General features: G+C 39.8%; 1 protein-coding gene across 2 annotated transcripts in view; it reads right to left on the bottom strand.

Moving 5' to 3' along the window:
* Nucleotides 1-55: 55 nt before the first annotated feature.
* The window catches only part of vgll4b (vestigial-like family member 4b), a 41,767-nt gene continuing 21,873 nt past the window's right edge, over nt 56-19,949 (bottom strand). For both annotated transcript variants that reach the window (XM_030729333.1, XM_030729332.1), the window contains 4 exons: nt 15,916-16,129; nt 6,349-6,616; nt 5,824-5,941; nt 56-5,349 (listed from right to left, as the gene is read on the bottom strand). In XM_030729333.1, coding sequence (XP_030585193.1) covers nt 5,093-5,349; nt 5,824-5,941; nt 6,349-6,616; nt 15,916-16,129 — 857 coding nt within the window. In that variant the 3' untranslated portion in view covers nt 56-5,092. The remainder of the gene's footprint in view (nt 5,350-5,823; nt 5,942-6,348; nt 6,617-15,915; nt 16,130-19,949) is intronic.

The following is a 19,949-nucleotide window of genomic DNA, read 5'->3' as shown; positions in this document are numbered from 1 at the left end:
TCACAAGCACAAACACACCAAACCAGCAACAAGACAAAAACCCACACAGTCAGACTGTGGTTTAAAAGCACTTTATTGTTCATCAAGGCTACTTTACGTACAAAAAAGGTGGCCTGCCAAAACCTTTTTAGTAGGAGACACAGAGCCACAAATCTTGATAGAAATTTTATTACAGTTCAGAGTATTACTAACCATTAAGTACATGCTACTTCCACTTCAAAAACGACCAGGAAAATGTGGTGCAGTCGGAGTAAAGATGACTCCTCTTTGATTTATTTGCTCAATTTTCATGTTAAACATGATTAGAGAATGCAAAATGACTTCAACAGATGGGAACTGTGATGACATTTAGGAAGGAGTGACATCCCCAAAGCTCATTTGCTTCTTAGATCATCTACACTTCGCAGACGATCCAGAGCACAAACTTTCTACAGTTTCATTAGTTCCAACAAACTCAACAAATTGTGACTGATTTTACTTCACTCACTTCCCATCCATAGACCCCCCCCCCAAAAAAAAAGTCATGAAAAAAGACACTTTCTATTGCTTAAGTGCTGTGGTGGAAATTGTACCTGCCTGCTAGCCCATGAGTAATGGGGAATTTGATTTGATTTTTAAAAAGGAACCCATTTGGAAATGACAAGCAAGACAGATTGGGCTAGTCTTCCAACAATACAGAACATGCAAATTGCTCAAAAGGCCCGTAAAACAAAAGTTTTTTGGCTTGTTAGTCAATCTTGTTCAAATGTCTCTGAAGTCACATGACCGAACACAAAAATCGTGGGGACCAATGGAAGTAGCGATTGTCAGCGACACACCTGTGGCTTACTGTGGTTTCATACGTTTACTGTGCTCCTGCACTTGAACCTTTACTCTAACAAGACAAACTATAAACAAAAAAGATCAACTTTTTTCACCAAAAAAAAAAAAAAAAAAGAAAATGCAATGATTACAATATAAGGACAGGGAAAAACAATTAAATAGCTACATATCATTAACAAATTCATTGTTCCTCAAAAAAATACCTACGATTTTTTTTCTCTGTACATTCGTTACGCACAGCGTAATGATGGTCTTATAGTCACCTATTATAAAAAAGTATTTTTATTAAGTGATTTTCCTACAGTGTGTAGGGAGTGTGTGTCGAAGCATAAAGAGAGCCTACCTACAGGGTGGTAGTGAAATGATAATGAGAAAGAATAACCGAAAAACAAAATTCTCTGGACACCTAGCCCATTTCCCTCATGTTTCGGGCCACCTGAATCTGAGAGGAGGGAGGGGGGGCAACGCTGTGAGACCTTAAAAAGATTTTGAGTGGCAGGTGAACACACCCTAACTCACAGGTTGTGCTTACAAAAGCTCAGCTCCTGAAGCTCTGCCTCCTGCCCCCAAACTCTGCCTGCCAAAACTCACCATCCAAACCATTCAAAACTGGTCACAGAAAGCACATTACATTACAGAGCTCCAGTTACATCTGAATCTGGGGTGACATTGTAGACCTTCCATCATCGGTTATAGTTCTGTTTGGATAGCTGAGAATGGAATGTGTAGACATTCTAGGACGCAGTATAGAACTCTCATGTACGTACTTGCCATTCTTGACAAAAATTACACAAAGCAAACTAATAGAAACTTCATCGCTCTGAGACTTTAATCTGTACTTTCAATGCAGGGTGAGTAACTTTCTCACTGTCTTCTAGTAAACCCCTACTTCTCTATTTCTATGCACTAAATGTCCTCAAAAATGTTCACTATTGCCAATTTACTTAAAAAAGGCAAACATGGACACCTTGTAATTCAGGCAAAGATGCTGTTGGCAGGGGACTCAGGGACAAGTTGCCCTCACTAGTTATTAGCTCCGTCTGTTGATATAAAGATAGTGAATGTGTCGAGGCCTGTACAAAGTTGCCTACAGCAGGAATGTATGCCACCTTGGCGCAGGTTGTTTTGCAGAATTCATTTCCTTAGACTATAGCAGTCTAATTTAAGTTCAGAAAAGAAAGTTTGAAATATATAAAAAAAAAAAGGGTCTGGACACCAAGTCAGAACACAAAAAAGTCAGCTGATGGTGGTTGAACAAGGTGAAACATCACGCCATAAATTCAGATAACCAATTATCAGCCATGTGCTTTGTTCATCTGCTAGGTCTGCCAATGTTATTTCAGTAATGTCGTCTTTTTAGTGTCATAACTTTGGGACACTTTTGTGTGTCAACACGATGGTTGAGGGCCATCATGACCCAACTCTTCCTGTAAACAAACCCTGCTTCCCAAAAGCATCCAAAGCCTGCAAATGTAGTGACTTTACGATGGCAGCTAAACAGGCTAAGCGATCCCATGCTTCGATGCTTTTGAAGAAAACAAGACCCCCGCTGACTTTTTTCTGTTTGTGTGGTGTCTCAGCTCAGTCATGCTGAAGTTTGTAGCATCCTGTACCACTGATGGATCAACATCTTAAGAAAACCTTTATGCGCTTTGTATCCCAAACCCAACTGAACTCCAGGACGATCGTCACCCTGCTGCAGGAGTGAGCTGATCGGACACTGGGTTGAGATGATTTTAGGAAACGCAGCATTCATCACTTAAACAGAGCCTGTCCGGAGGCTGTCCCACTATAGATGTTTGTTACCACACTGATATTAATGGAAAACAAAAAAAATACAAAATTGTAATAATAACAATAACAATATGGAGTACAACTGACCCAGCAGTGAGTGTATAGTGTCTATGTCTGTTACTGACAACAAAAGAAGTAACAACTAACGTCTGAATGAAAAGGCTAATAAAAGTTATGCTTGAAATGCTAAAAACACTAATAGATACCAGCTATTAAAAACAAAAAAAAAAAAAACAACATGCATTTGTAAAAGCATTAATTTACCCTTAAAACCTTGTAGAAATCTACCAAACCACAGTGTGTAGGAGAGCGAAGGAAGGCCAGCAGGGTGTAAGCCAAATATAATTACTACACCCGCGATCAAAGAGACCAAAAGGAAAAAAAACAAAGGTGTGTTTGAAGAGATCTGAAAAATCTTCTCTCCCCCAGTCGAGAAACCAGACTGTTTTTGTTTTTTTCTTTCAACCACAAAGTGACATGCAGCATCATCTATCCCCTCATCTGTCAGCAGTTAAGCCGGTGAAACACATCAAAGCACATCGCTCAGCAAAGCCCAACCTTCAACACACTCTCTGAGTGTTTTCAGCCCTAATCTCCTCTCAACATGGTTGTGATGGCCATCAATACCACAGTAGCTGATTTTTTTTTTAAACCTAACTGTGCTCATAAACTGAAAGGCAACAATTTTATTGTTCAATACCAATCAATACTGCTTAAATAAGAACCTGGATATGAGTAGAGTTGGGCAGCATGACACATTAATATATATTACCTGTTACATATATACACATTTTCTCCTTTACATGTAACTAGTAGCTACTTTTGGCTGCTCCCTCATTCACAAGGAGTCACCACAGCAGTAGTGCCACATATCTGACCTGGCACTTTTTTTTTTTTTTTTTTTTTTATTATTGCTAGATGCCCTTCCTGACACAACCCCATAGGGATCTGTCTCCGCCCCCCCTGGCATCAAACCAAGGATCTATCACTTTTATGCAAATATATAAACCACTACTCTATGGAGTCACTAAAGGTTCTCCTTTACATAAATACACATAAAACTTAATTTTCCTCACATTTTATGGCCACTTTTGGCCAAATCTGCAAGCTGCAATTCTAATCTTTAAATCAAATTAGTTGTAACCTTGTTCTGGGGATGCAGCAGTTGGGTGACTAATGATGGATGATGAAGTCCCTCCAGCGACTTTTCTCTTTATTTAGATTAATAATGAGGGCTCTCAATATAACCACTCTGTAGTGAAGTGCTGGTGGGGATGGATCTGTTTAAAGCACAGTAATAAGCTGTGTGGACTGAAGCACCCAATATCTCATTTTTCACCCTCCTTTATCATGTATGTGTGCTCTCAGCTAACAGCTGCACTAATGAAGTTGCAGTGTTGTAACGTAATAGCTGGACACGCTCGTCAAAAGCTTGCTGTGATTCATGCGTCTACTGCCCAACCCCATATAAGTCGGTTTACATTTTCCAAAATGCTTTCAATAAATAATGCATAATGACCTCGTTCATGCTTTTCTGCCGGCGCTGGTGTGAAATTGTGCCCAGATAGATTTTTAAACAGGAGTTATTGTGATATATAAAAACGGGGGGTTCCAACAAAAGTTGGATATATGATCTGTGTCAAAATCCAAAAATCTGCGTTATCAGTCCCAGTGTGTTCAGTGCCAGATTGCAAAAATAAACATGCCACCCTTTACCCTCTACGGCAGTAGTGCAAATCAGACCGAGTCGATCACCAAAGTATACACGTACAGTAACAAAACCATGAGAACACATACACAGAAGAGCGAGAGTGGGGGAGAGAGAGAGAAGGAGAGTGAGCGAATGAAAGAAGATGAAAACAGAGGGAGGTGATTACAAGATGGCTTTTTGTTGTTTTGTTTCCGAGGTGGGCATTGATAAACATCAGTGTCTGAGGTTTCTTTGGTAGAACAGTCAGGTGGTTTATGTTTTCTCCAAAGTGTTTCTCGCTTATCTCTCCTTTGAAACGTCGGGCATTTCATAACGCAGAAGTACACAAAACTACTGTTAAAGAAAAACAACAACAAAGAAGAAAATTAATAATTAAAACACCTCCTTTTCCTCTCTCTCTTTATATACATATAACTACAGACACTTGCTTAGCTCCAAGCTTGACATGCAGGTTGATGTATGACAGGAAGGAGCAAGCTCATGCTCCACCTAAGCTCCAGGCTGAACCCTCATCACTCATTACTGATTGTCTGGCATTAGCATACCAGAGGACAGATGCGACAAATGACCACGTTGTTATTGCTTGATTGATCCTTTATGAATGCACAGTGAGAGAGTGGGCTTGAGGGTTTTAGATATTTTTAGCAGACCAGCAGGCAAGCATTCCCTCTGGGATGCTGGTGACAGACCAAAGTGATGGGGGCATGGATGTTGGAGCCGGGATGATTGGGAGGACTGGGGAAAACCGGGGAAAATCTCTCCCCTTCAGGAGACGACCGAAGGTGAGTGGTTGTGATTGACCATGTGACTGTCAGGGGAGGAGTTTGGGCTGTTCCCAGATGATGAGGGACTCCCCTTGTTTTTGATCTGCAGCCAGGTTTCGCCTAGTGCCTTGGCAAAGTGGTCATCCACCGAGCCTGTGATGGACACCGAGTTGGTGGCAGTGGGTTCGGGCTCCTTGTAGTTCTTCCCAAGGCTGCGACGGAAATGTTCCTCAATCACAGGGTCACACACTGTGTTGGCTTATGCAAGAAAAAAGAAGTTTTTGTTACCATTTTAGTCATTTAAAACACACAGAGAGAAATGGTCACTTATTTTAATGTGTATGTTTGGTCAATGGAAAAATACTAACTCCAACATCTACTTTACTTTTCATTGCAGGGTTTCTTTTTAAATCAACATTTTAAATTTCACTGTTTAACCTCAATGAGATCATAGAGATTTCAGTGGGATCATAAAAACCACAGAAAACAGGAAAAAAGAAAAATGTTTTCAGCTGAGCCGTCGAATGACTTTGTGGGTACAGAGGTAACAGGTAAGATTGTAATTAAGTATGTTTAAACTCCATCATAACACCTGTTCTGCTATAATAAGAAAGACCCTAGCATTACTAGCATCACTATTATACATTTACATCTGAATGTGGAGAGTATGAGCTTCTGTTTTCTCTGGTGTGAAAGTTACCAGTACAGATGCATTTGCACATGTGTACTCACTGTTGATTCTCCTGTAGTTATTAGTTAAGTTGGAGCAGCCATTGTGGGAGACTGTACAGTGAGACAGGTTGCAGTTGCGGTTGTTTGCTGGGGCGCATGTGATCACTGAAGGACGATTCTGAAACACAGAGACAAAGAGTTACTGTTAAATGTCAAGTTCCAGTCTTATGATTGCTGGTCAGAAATTTACTGAAGCATAAGCATGTAAGTGTAAAGAAGGTTTAAGGAGAATAAATACAAAAAGAACAGAACAGTAATTTCTTTTTTTTAAAGATAGAGGAAAAAAAAAAACAGAGGTTTCAAGTTTGAGGGAGAGGGAATGATCCAGTTACCACCAGGATGTTAAAATATGTTTTGCAAACAAGCCAAATAGGAAATTTGTACTTTCCACCAACCAAGGAGCTAGCCTAATGAAAGCACATTAGTCACATCATGTGGAGGACCTACCAGAGTTGAGGTTTCCCTCGACAATTTTAAAAAAATGTGGTCGTTATTAGAGCCAAAGAAACAGGACGGGTATGATACCTGCTGGCGTTCCACAGTGCTGACTGTGTGCGGCACTGTAGCCATAGCTGCTGTGTTGCTGCGTGCGGACTCCACCATGCTGTTTTTGGTAAGTGCCAGTGGCTGGTCCATGGGAGCTAAGCTGGCCAGGTGGAGGTGGTGGTGATGGGTGTGGCTGTACAGGTGGTTGCTTGTAACTCCCAGAGTACCAGGCACCACCACACGTTCAATGGGGCTCCTGCTGCGGTCCTTGGAGCCAGGAGAGCTGCGATAGTCTCCATTAGGTTTCCTGAGGAACAGCCAAGAAACCCAAAAAAAGGGACGTTATTTATCCTGCACACTGGATGGTGTATTTATGTGTAATGACTCTGAATCCACTATCACAATAAAAATGATAAGGGAAGACATTTGGTGCTTAAACATAATGATTGATCCAAGGTTATCAAAAATACAATATTTGGTGTGTGAGATGGGCTTAAAAGTAAACTTGATGACAAAAGAGTGTTAACATATGATGTAAGGAATGGACAGAGAAAAACAAGAAGAAGTAGAGAGCCAAATTAAGACAGAAAGATGACAAGCAGTTCAGATAAGAGAGAATGTAGTGTGGGGAAAAGGAAAGATTAAAAAAGGACAATTGTAAATAGTGCTCTGTGTCAGCAGGAACAACAAAAGCTATTAATACTGATCTAAAACACACACACACACACACACACACACACACACACACACACACACACACACACACACACACACACACACACACACACACACACACACACACACACACACACACATATCCTTAGCTCCCAGATTGCTGGTAGGATTGATAAGACCATATGGTACAAACACAGGCTCACACACTGTCCTCAGATGGAGGAAGGAACACTCGCCTAACTTTATCCAGCATGGATGGACTCCAAACTTATCTCGGCACAGGGGGACAAATGGGCGCAAAGTTCAAAGCTCTTGAAAGGTTTCCCCGGTACAGCAAATCAACTTCATCTCTTTGGTGAACCTGTAGCCAGCTGCGTGTACTGCAGTCAGAATTTAAAAATAAATAAATAAAATGCTAATGCAGGCTGGTAGATGTCAGCTAAAGTCATTTGACATTCAATTAAATATGGTAAACATATTTTCTTAAGTTTTATTGCCATTTCTTCTCCTAGACTACTACTTACAAAACTGTCCATACTTAGAACAATGAACTAATCAATGGAGGTAGCCACACACATTCTACAATTATTTATGAGCACTGCTATCACCAACCAGTGAGCTCATATTTTAATCAGTGAAAAACACATGAGGATAAGGGATTAAAGTAACAGTTTAATACAACATGGACTTTTTATCCAGCTCTGACGATAAGGACTTTGATATGTCTGATATGTAGTCATTGACTACAATGGTCTTTACTTGAAGTTTACCAGGCTGGCAATTATTTTGGTCCCTGCATCAGATTTTGTCTGTGTTCTTGGTTTGTGTGTGTGTGTGCACACGTGTGAGCATGTATGCACGTGTGTCCATGCTACTTCACTCCCCTCTTGCGAATTGAGGCCCAGTTACAGGGAGCAAGAATTACTGTACTCCCCTCTGTCTCTTATTTTCTCCCCAACTCCACAATCACTCATACATTCACAGGTAGAGCCATAATCGTTGATTTCCTCATTTCTACACGGAAGTATACTATACATAGACAATACATGCTTAATTAAATTTATTTACACATAATTATACTGCACTCATGCAACAATTGATTGATATAACTTCTTCATTCTCCACCGCTTAGGGGCATTTCCTAACCCACACAAGTTAAAAGGTTGCAGGAGCCCTTTAAGTTGCAAAACAAGTTCATGCAAGCAGTTGTAGATTCATGTGACTAGGCAACCTGACTGTTGGGTCAAGCATCTGGAGTCCACGGCACTGTCTTCCACAAATAAACAGTCTACAAAGAATACATAAAGGGGGAGAGGAAGAGCTAAGGAGAGGTAGGGAAGGGTAAGCTGCATGTGAATGGTCGGGACCTCAACTTTAAGAAAGAGTGAGGTCAGTAGTTTCCTCCGTTTGTGCCGAGAGCTTACATTAGCAGAGTCCCACTCTCTTTTTTCCCCTTTTTCTTTCACAATCAGCAGCAAACTTCCTGAGGGTTAAAGAAGGAAAGACTTGGCAACACTTGCATAAACCCTGGCCGACAGCTCAGCAACAAGCTTATTTGTTCTTTCATAGTGGCATCAATTCACTGTTTCATCTATTTTTTTAATAGTCCAAAGAAAAATACATTGTGGAGTTGATCCGTTTAAAATCAGGTCATAATTATGACAAAAGTTTATTCAAGTGAATAAATTGTTTAATTTATTACTACAGGAAACATCAACTTTTAATCAGATAAAATAAAGAAAATTTTCTGTGTTATTTTCAAATATAAACAATCTCTTGATTAGCTAAGAGGCAAGCAGATAACAAAGCTCTCTCATCCCTTCCCAGCAGCTGGGTCTTGAGTTAGGTTGTGGAAGTTGTTCCAAACTTTAATCACTGCCAAAGAGCAGGCATGCCCACATCCTCATTCAAGAGGGCCCATTGCAGGAGCCAGTGAACGGGATCAACAAATCTGACCAATGAATGGAATAGCTGTCGAATCCACCACCGCCCCCGCCTTCCCCTCGCCTGATTGCCCACCAAACCCTGGACCACATTTTATGCCAGGGATCAAGCTTTCAAAACCCACCCTGTGTCTTTGTCTCTCTTACTCACCTCTTAATTATCATTAAGGTCACAGCTGGGGAAAGAGGGAGAGGACAGACGAGGTGGATGGCAAGGGCTACACATGAAACATGGGTACTGTGGTAAAAAGGGCTAGAGCTAAAGAGAGAGGCCTGCCAGGTCCAGGACAAGAGGAATAGATGGGAGCTAAAAGTGGGAGCGAGCGAGAGGGAATCAGCCTTTGATTATTAAATAACACAGAGACTTGGCCCCTACAGTGGGTACTGGGAGACAAACAGCGTTAAAAAAAGGGGGGGGTGAGACTGAAAACAGAGAGTAAAGGAAGCCCAAATCCAATAATGTATAAATAAACATGAAAGAAAGCAGTTTACAAACACCAAGTGAGCTCTTACTACCAGCAGTTTGACAACAGGATTCCCCTTAATAGCGAGAAAATGCTTGCTAAAGTGACTACCTTAAAGGGATGCTTCCTTAAGAAACTGGGCAAATAACAAATTTTAACAAGCCTCAACATTTTGCTACAATTTGTGTGAGTTTTCAACAGTGTCTGCAATACACTGCAACAATGAGTGGAAAAAAAAGGCCATTTATAATCACTGTGATGTTAAGAAAGAATGGCGAGGCTTCATTACTACTGGTCCAGTTGGCTCAACTGATACCCATAAACTATCAACAGAAAAGCATTACATTATTTTATTTACATTATTTGTGAATTGTAGAGTGAAGAATGAATTTAAAACATCAGAATTTGTGAACACTGTGGAGGATGATATTCTACTAAAGATAAGTATCATCTGAGCAGCCAGCCTCATGATGCAGTTGTTTAGGGTAAAACAAGTAGTTGTCGGACAAAATATCTAAGAATATTCAAGCAGTTACATCTTAAATTCATTTTACAGCACAAAAAAAAAATCCTTAAGGGCATAGTTTTTTATTTTTGTTTTTTTTGGTTGATTCACTTTGTAAATGGGAACGATGTAAAGTACATCAAAATGGTCCACTTGACAAATGAAATAGAGAGCAAATATCTATCTGACTGTATTTTACTAGAGCCTGGGTTATATGTAGCCTGGTATTAGTGGTAGTCACTGTGGTGGGCATTTGCTGAAAGATCCCTTAATTTAAAACCCAGAGTCCAACCCTCAATACATAAATGATATATTCATATATCTTGAACAGTATTACACTACTCAAATCTGTCATTAAGTATAGCCTTTTAAGTAACCATTCACATGACATCCGGCCCTCAAGTAAGCCTCAAGTTAAAGATCACACTGTGATCATGTGTTTGAATGATCTGGGGGGGGTGAGACTGTTGTAGGCATGTGTGCTGGCAAAATCTAAGAACTAGTAATTAGTTCATGCTGGCTCAAAAAGCAACTTTGTATGAGCTAACATGCCTAATTGCCACAACAGTAAACTAAATAACAAATCTAAACATATGAACCAAGAATTTTAAAAATATGGGTTCGTTTTCAAAGTGTGCCAGAGTTAGTCCTGTATGAGACTGCCAATTTGGTGAGTTTGCTATATTTGACTTTGAGGCAATAACACAGAAGCTATAAAAGCTCCAGACTTTTTCTCACAATTGTGCTCCAAGGTCTTTAGAGAAAACCTCCCTACAAATCTTGGGTTGGGCAGAGGTTCATATCCAACTCCTTTAATAAATGCATTTTAAAAAGAGCAAGACGAGAAAGGGGGAGAGAGATACACACAGGAAACATCTGGGATGAATCAGGGTGGAGAGAGAAGACAACAACCAAAAAAAAAAAAAAAAAAACAGTGGAAGAGGATGAAGGCTTAACCACAGGTTATAACCAGAACCAAGCTCTACAAGTTCTGCACAAAGCCACAAAATAGAGATATACATATACATACTCACAGATTGTGAACCACAGAGCTTATTCAGGCTATATATATATAATATACAAACATCTCAACACCATTTACTCTACTTTGTCCAGGCTTTAGTAGGTGGTCTGAATGGAAGTTAGCTAAAATATCTGCATCCTTTAGGATCAAAGCCAATGAGAAAGGCACTTTATCAAATATCTATACTGTTACAACAAATTATACATTACACTTAAACCGATAATGTCTAATCCAAAGACTGGCTTATTCAAAGCTCTTTCCACAGTTCTGCTGGATCCTTCAGATTTTCAATTATGCAGAAATACTGATAGAAATCAAGCACAATTTGACAGCTAACTAACTACAGAGACAGAGAACTGAAGAAAATCTTTGTTATCAAAGCTGGGACCGATCGGATATGGGAACAACCACAACAAGAAGGCAAAGAAAACAACGTGAACACACACACACACACACACACACACACACACACACACACACACACACACACACACACACACACACACACACACACACACACACACACACAGTGAAAAACAAAAACCCACATGTGTCCCCTCCTTTCTTCACATGCTCACTACATAAATAGTTTCATGTAAAACAAGAGGGTAACAATGACTTCACCAGCCACACTCACACATACACACAGCCTCTTTCCTCTCTTATTTTCTCCCCATATAGCCTCTAGAGAAACTTCCATGAGAACAACTTACTGATGAAGTTCCCAGTAGAAAGCAGCTGTGGTTTTTGTAAGCTACAGTATGCTGTACAGCAACTTGATTTGACTTGAATTTTGCCTTTAGACCCTATAGATACAGTATCACCTTTGAAAAATATTGTAACTATGAAAAAGAAGTACATTAAAAGCAAATATCTGCTCCAACCAGTGACTACCAGATCATTATTATTCACCAAGGTCATCATGTTTTTATTGGTGAAATTTTCAGAACAAAAAATTTCATCGTAGGTACTAGTTTTTTAAATACCAAGTCTAATACATTTTGACTGCTGAAAATACACTTCCCTATAGTTATATTCCTCAAAATACAGTCTATACAAAACCTATGTCACTGGCTCTTATTTTCAAGGAGCAGTGAAACCGTTGAGGACTCTTATATTGGCGAGTCTACAACTACAGAGTGGCAGGCAGGCACACAGGCAGGAGCAAGCTTCCAGCCCGCAGGCTCCAGTGGACAGGATAAGGCTTCTTTGTTCAAGACTCCTCCTACTACTCAGAGAAAATGAGAAAGTAGCCCCTGTTGCCTGACCTCACCCCACACAGACAGACAGACACACACACACACACACACACAGATGACCACAGATAGAAGAGCACACATGCATGCATAAACAACACACACACACACAATGGCACATGTGCATACCTGCACATACCAATGGAGACAACTGCAATACATCAGCCTACCAGAAGCACTGGCAGTTATTTTTAATAACACTTCTATATATTCCATGCCAAAACCCATTCTGTGTTGCAAGAGTCAGTTTTTATTGGACTCTATAGCAAAAAAATGAAAGATATTATTACAATTATAACAATCAGCCTGCTGAGAAAAATATACTCATAGCCACATTCCTAAACACACAGGCAGCCGACAAAAGCAAAATGTATTTACTTATCATGTCTGTTCATCCTGTCTCATTAAAAAAAAAAAAAAAAAAAAAAAAAAGGCTTGAGCTGGTTCAGAGAGTTTACTTTTCCCCACCACTGTGCCTGTGCACCTCCCCCTAACTTCAGCTCGTAGTGATTGGCCAACAAAGGAAACTTGAGCGTCCTCCTTCATAGCCCCGCCCTGAATTTGAGGTGTCAGGTGTCTGTCTTGTGTGTTGAGGCTCACAGAAAATATGACTGAACTTATAGACAAAAGAAAGCCAAATACGTGCAGCTCGACAAGTCAGCACACAGGAAAACTGCAATACAAACAAACAAAAAAAAAACTTTTTAGAAAAGGGGAGAATGTGCACAAAAGCTTCTGCATAGGCAGGGACAGTCAATAGTGAGCACAGCAATCAGTGCAGACAGAAGCAGCCAGCAAAATCCAACAGATAGAGGACATGTTTGTGTGTGTGGTAGGGTTTGCAGGGTTTCATTTTTCTGTTGGAACAAGTATTAAGGGAAAAGAATAAAGTGTTGTATGAATGTGCATGTGAACTGGTGAATAAGGCTTGCAGTGTAAAAGTGCTTTGAGTGCTCATTAAGAGTAGAAATAGCACTGTATAAATATCGAGCCTTATCACCGTCCCTACATAGGACAGATTATTAAAATGAAAGAAAAAGCTCATGTTTGTTAAAAAGTGCCTTATAGCATTTTCTATGGAGGGCGTTTTTGTTTAAAGAATATTTTTAGCCTACCTTGTTCTGTAACAACAACCCATCATTTTTCCACTTTACTGTAAGCACTGATCTTTGGAAAGGCAGAACAGCTACAACTAGAAGGAAAGTGTTTCTGGCTGATGTTGAATACAAGTTTCAACAAGTCGAACAGCAGTTACCAGGGGAAGAATGCCCTCAGAGAAACCTCAAATTAGATGACTAAAAAAAGACACATTTAGGATGACCCCAGGGGAACTTGGTTTCCAGGATAAAAAATATCTTTGTGAACTAGAAAGGCCTAAATCCATCTTCAAGCCGCAGCAATTGACTTTTGTTAGGTTGAGATTAACCTGCAGCACCAGGAGTCAAATGACTTCAAGGTCATAATTAAAATGGAGATTAAATAAAGGGATTATGGCTTATGTCTAGGAAATAATCATGGTACAATGAGCAGTCTGAAAAGCTTTAAACATCACTGACTTACAGAACCTTATTCTAACCAAACAAAATGGTTACACGTAGGAGCTGTGGCAAGGATTTGTGACGCCAACTGAAAGCTGATATGACAATAAGTTCTACTGTACTGTACTTATGAAATTAAATTCAATTTGAGATACACAAGTAGGAGCGCTTGCATATCAATGCACGCTGAAGTTAACCACATAGTGCATATATAATGTCCCAACTGGAGTGAAAACAACATAGACAACAGAATAACAACAAGTAGTGTTTGGATTTATTGGCTGTTTTTGCTGCACAGCATAATGTTAATGATCCCACAACTGCTGCAGAATAACAGAAAACAAGATGATTCTGCACAATTGTCAAATCGCACAAGCTAATTCTTTGTTATGCGTCACAAAATTACAGAACAAAAACCCTTACCCACTGTGCCAGTAGGACAACTTCATTAAAAAGTCAGATGTAACCTAGCCATCTGCCTGTGTGCAATGTCACACAGACAAATGGGTATATGCAACTTTAGCTTTTACTATTGTCCATCCATCTTCTTCCACTTATCCAGGGCCACTTCACAAATATCAGTAAATACAGCCAGCAGTGGAGTTTTGGATCAAATTAGAACATGACTTTAATTTTTCCATTTATTTTCCCACTGTGGAGTGCTGGAAAACACTGGCCATACAGATCAGTAGCACTAGCAGGGCCATTAATTTTAGATACTTATCCAGAAATTTTGACTCTTGAACTCTATTTGACCACTCGAGTGCAGAGTTGCTCAATTACAGCAAAAATCATAATTATTTATTAATGCTGAAATCAATATTATTTAACACAATTCGTCACTGACTTTTGAAACATACAACCACATTTGTTGAAGGTTATATTCGCACTTCCTTGTTGGACTCCCTGAAGTGTTTCCAAACAGCTGAACTGGTTTTACCTCTCTTTTTGCCCAAGGGCTCTTTTCTTCATCTTGGCCCGAGGTGAATTAAACCTGCCACAGCCTGGCGAGAAATGACTTTGAGCTTTTTAGGGAGGGGCAAAGGTCCACAGTTGTAAAGGAAAGTGATGCTCTGGATTCATTATAAAACAAAAAGCAAGAGCATCAGTGCGAAACTAAATGTGGCACAATAATATTTTTTTCTGGAACAACTGGAAGCCAAAACTGGAACTGGAGATAAAATCTGGCCAGTAGCACTATGTACTGCATGTACGTATGTGTGACTATACAAGTTTAGCTACATAATAACGTTGCTAGTAACCATTGTCTCTTGTTCCAGATTCCAGTATATCCAGTTAATCATGTCATGCTGTGTCACTTCAAAGCTTCTAGAGATATTAAAAAAAAAAAAAAAAAAAAACCCACAATGCAAAGTCATATTGTTTTTTGTTTTGTTTTGTTTTGCACTAAGTAGAACTGGACCTGAATATCTCACTATTTGATTTGTTATCCAAATTGAGTCTGTGCACTGTAAGAAGTAAATAATAAAGATATTTTTTTGCCCCTCTTCTGCTCTCAATACGACTATTCTACATACGAGTACAGCCAAAAGTCATAGCACAGTCCTTGTCTAGTCACTTGGCAGACAGGGCTGTGGTTATAAAAATATGTTTGAGTTCTCCTCACCCCCCTAACCCCCCAGCATCTGGATATACTGACATACTGCATGCAAAACTGTACAGCTCTACCCAACACCCTCTTGACACCATGTGCAATAAATAGCAATGGCTGGAGTCCTATAACTGAGTCAGTCATGACTGACTCTGACTCCATTGCCCCTAGCCCCAGCAGTCCTTCACCACCAACCAGGACTCTGGAATCTCTGGTATTGGGAATGCGGGAACAACGTGAGTAATCTCTCTGTTGTGCAGTCCCTGTTTCCAAGCTTCCAGAGATCTGCAGCTATAAGGAGTTTCTAACACTGCAGAGCCAGCTAAACCTGGTATAGCACCCTGGAGTCCAAACTAGGACTTCTGAGATAGCGCCACTGTGCACCGTTTCACACATGGCCTGCAGAAACACGTGCATTCACTGGCTTCTTTTAAAGGCACCAAGTCTTCTAAATATGCATATGGACATGTGCAAAAAGCATTTCAGTGTGCAAGATCATTCACTGGCTACCGTGTTTTTGTTTTATTAGAAAGAGACATACAGTTGGACAGGAAAGAGGCACCAGTAGAAAACTACAGATTGTACTTACAGCTGCGCAGCAAACAGTCGACTCATCTTTGCCACGTGCTCGTTTTCATCCATGTCGCTGTCTCCCTGATCCCCACTCAGCTTCCTCTTAGTGGGGCTGATGGGAGGAGGACCTGTCCTGTGGCTGGAGGAGGAAGATGAGGAGGACGATGATGAAGAGGAGGAGGAAGACGATAGGGACAGGAGTCTGGGGTCTCCTCTCAGAGCTGCCTCACCTGAGGAGGAAAGACATCAAGGAAGGAAAAAACACAAGAGAGGGTGATTAGAGGTGCTGATGTTATGACGCTATGGTCCCAAACATGATAATTTAGAAATTAGAAGAGATCACTCCACTTTTACACCTGTGCTTCACCTGATGTTTTCTTGTTTCAATGTGTCTCATAAAGTTTGCAAAACAACAGCTGACTATACCTTTGTCATTTAAAAAAAATGACTGAGAATAGAGTGACAGTTGTCCAGCTGTGGTCACCTCACGTGCTTGCATTTACTAACTTACCGTAAAATAAATGTAAATTATAGTAATTAGCCAAAATTATAGTATTTAAAAGCATATGGTGACTGCTGTATAGCCACGTTAAACAAGGTGTCTACTTCATGACAACATTACAGGCTGTGTCTGAGCTCAAACTTTGGATTTTGTTGACTTATACAGTTTGCTGAGACAGGCACAAACCTCTGGCATAAGTGAAGGAGTATCTGGTAAGGAATGTTTTGAAAGAAATAGTTGCGGATGGATTCTGCATATGTTTTTGTGTCTGTGTGTGTGTGTGTGGGAACTATTTCTCTCTCTGCAGCCTTGTCCCTGGTACAGAGGGCCTACAGAGTTGTTAGTGAGTGGGAGTTTCAAATCAGGAAAACTACCACTGGCTCTGTCTCAGCATGGGGACTTTCCACTGCTTCTGCCTCATGTATCTGTCTGACTTTACCCAAACAAAACTGAAAGCCTACACTAAAATGCCTGTTCCAACTCACATGGAAAAAAAAAAAGTTACAAATACTTGCTAACTGTTCATTTGTACTTCATTTCAAATTATTTTTTATAACAAACCAAGCAGGGTTGATTATAATTTGGATAAATATTCATACTGCATTTGTAGAACTCAAAAAAAAAAACCCCAAAAAACATTAGCGCTAAATAGCAGTACATTAGACCTTTAATCATTTAAATTGTAAACATTTATGCTTTTTCTTCAGATGAATAAGGTCATAAAATCTGGATGAAAACCTGTTTAAACTAAAATTGAGTCATTCATAAGCAGCAGCTTAAAGAATATGAAAAGACTTTGCTCCTCCACCATTCCTCCATGTATGTTAAGCTTCAGCATGGCCTCTGAAACACAGCTGCAGCTCCTCCCCTCACCCTCTCTCTCTGGCATGTTCCTGCTTGTCCTACTGTGTACCATGGTAACAAGGGTGACATCATCTTTTTTGGCAGGGCAGAGGGATGGCAATAAAAGAAGAGAGACTGACACCACACTGTCCAATCAGGATTGAGGGCACATAATAGGGAGTGAAACGCTCAACAAAAGAGTGAATCTGTGAGTGGCACCCCTCCCTGCAAACAAGTTAGACATTCGACCCTATGGGACCCTAACAGTCAAACACTGCTGACCTGAGCAACAACACAACTACTAATACACACTACTATATAGTAAGTTGCCAATCAAGTGTACCCATCTGAAGCCATTGCAGCCAATGAGAAATTGAATATTTATAAGTTTATTATGTCCAGATTTCAAGAAAGTTTCAAGAAAAACTATTACTGGATTGGACATTTGTTTTTTTGTTTTTTTAACTAAGGATATGCAATAAATGGGAAACTGGTTGTATGGTTTTGCTTCTGACACTAACCTGTGTTTGGCATGCCTCTCCTCATGACAGACTTAATAAATATTAGTAGTATTTCTTCAGCGGTACAAATATCAGTGCCCACGGTAAGCAAACTAAAATGCAGAAATTGGCTGAAGGACAATGCTATATAATTTTCACAGATGTGCAATTTACCTTCAAATCAAAAGACAAATGGGAACAAAGAAAGCAGAAACACTCAGACAATAACTGACAGGCACATGCTATTCCCATATACAAGAAATTTATCTACAGCTTCTACTCTACATATAGGAACTTCCCAGTTTCACATGTTCTCGAAAATTAATTGAATAAGTTACATTTTTTTTAAAATTCTGAATAAATTCTCCTTTTAGAAGAAATGGGTGTGGAGTCTTATGTGTAGATCCGTTTACATACCGTTCACTAAAGAGTGAACAATATGTAAACGGATCAATAAAGAACCCCAAAATATCTCTCTTTTTTTTTTTTTTTTTTTACATTAAACAAGGACAATCAGTGGAAAGAGAGCAGTAACACAGAAGCCAAACTCCACTCTGTCTTTTCCCCTCTCTGGTCTCTGAGTTCATTAGGGCCACATGATCAAAGCCTATTTCTCCTGATAGAACTTCAAACAGCTTAGAATCAGGATGAGATTGGATTACAAACTGAGGCGAGGCTCCCTCTCCATCGCTCTCTCATTTCAATCTCTCTCCCTTCCTCGCACCTCCCTTTTCCCCTTCTGACACTTAAAAAAAAGCTGATTCCCAGCATGTCATCGCAGAACAGCTATGAAGTTATTTTTGGTTAAATTTCTCAGTAAACTGAACTTGACCCTCTGGTTGCCTTTATTATACGAGTCCATGAAGGTTTTACACTTTAAATATTCAAAAGGAGATACAAAGAAAGCTCTTCCACAGAAGTACTGGTCTGTATGAGGCTGACCTGAACTTTTAAACCAGGTGAGTGAGCATAATTAGGTGTTAATGTGACATGTGATCAAGTCCCTAAAGGGCTCACATGAAAAAAGATTCACTGTCCTACTTGACAACATGGTCTGATTCTCACAGCTGTACTACTGGGTATTCTAAGTACTGATTGCTTCAAGCTAGCTATAATGTGTTTGTTAGGGCTCTAATCAGTTGCTGGGATTTTATTGACACCTATATCAATGTTAAGACTGCTGCTTATTGATACTCTTGTTTCTGTTTTCCATATTTTGGTGTAAAAGATGACAGTGGTTATGGGTAATTTTGACATAAGGTCAAGCTCACCAATTCTCAGTACTTGGTTTAGTACTGGGCTTCAGGATCAACCTTTTTGCTGTTAAAAACAGAGGCTTTGGCTGAATTTTATTTTTATTCATAGATGCTACTAACTGCAAGTCGATGACATTCAACAACTTCAAGCAACAATGGGTAAAATAACCACTGATGAGTAAAACTTTTCTCGACTTCAAAGGCAATCAATTGAAGCAAATACCAATGTGAGCGAAAGATATTGCTGATTGGCATATGAGTGGGTAACAACCATAGCCTGGACGCCCACGAACATCCACGAGTGACCAACAAAGCGACGGGCAAGTCACTGCCTGTGTGGACGCCCCTTTACACCTCTAATAATGATGGCGAGTGACACATTGACTTGAGGTCAAGATGTTTTTTCTTTGGCAAATCTCATCTGCATTTCAGTTAAACTTATTACATGCTTACATTTTCTTTAAATGCAGTAATATGAGCCCCCATTTTTGAACATGCTGTCGACAATGACGAGGAAGCATAGAAGTACAGCACAACATCAGTTGTGATTGTCCGACAACAGCAGCATCATTATTAGAATTAGAATTAATTAGTTGTTCAAAACATACCATTAGAAGCATTTCCCAGTGCTTTGGTGCTACCTAATGCAATTCCAATCATCTGGGCCCACCGTCAGTCAGTTCTGATCAACCATAGATAAATCATTACTGTAGTATTGTTGTTGTCCAGTATATAATGGAGAAAATGATATCTGGGGTATTTTAGAAAAGGCATCATTCTGTAGTCAATACACCAGCAGCCCCCAAACTATACAATCGGTGCACTTCACAATTTCCCAATCATATAAAATTTGTTATGAAGCACACAGTTGCATTTAATTTATTAATTTATCACATGGCATTAAATTCCAAATTTCACACATTCTTCAGTCCACCCAAGACTGCAACAC

This window comes from Archocentrus centrarchus, chromosome 5 (genome assembly GCF_007364275.1).
Source record: "Archocentrus centrarchus isolate MPI-CPG fArcCen1 chromosome 5, fArcCen1, whole genome shotgun sequence".
Classification (NCBI taxonomy): Eukaryota; Metazoa; Chordata; class Actinopteri; order Cichliformes; family Cichlidae; genus Archocentrus; species Archocentrus centrarchus.
The sequence above is the reverse complement of the archived record's forward strand: the minus strand, read 5'-3'. Positions and strand labels throughout refer to the sequence as shown.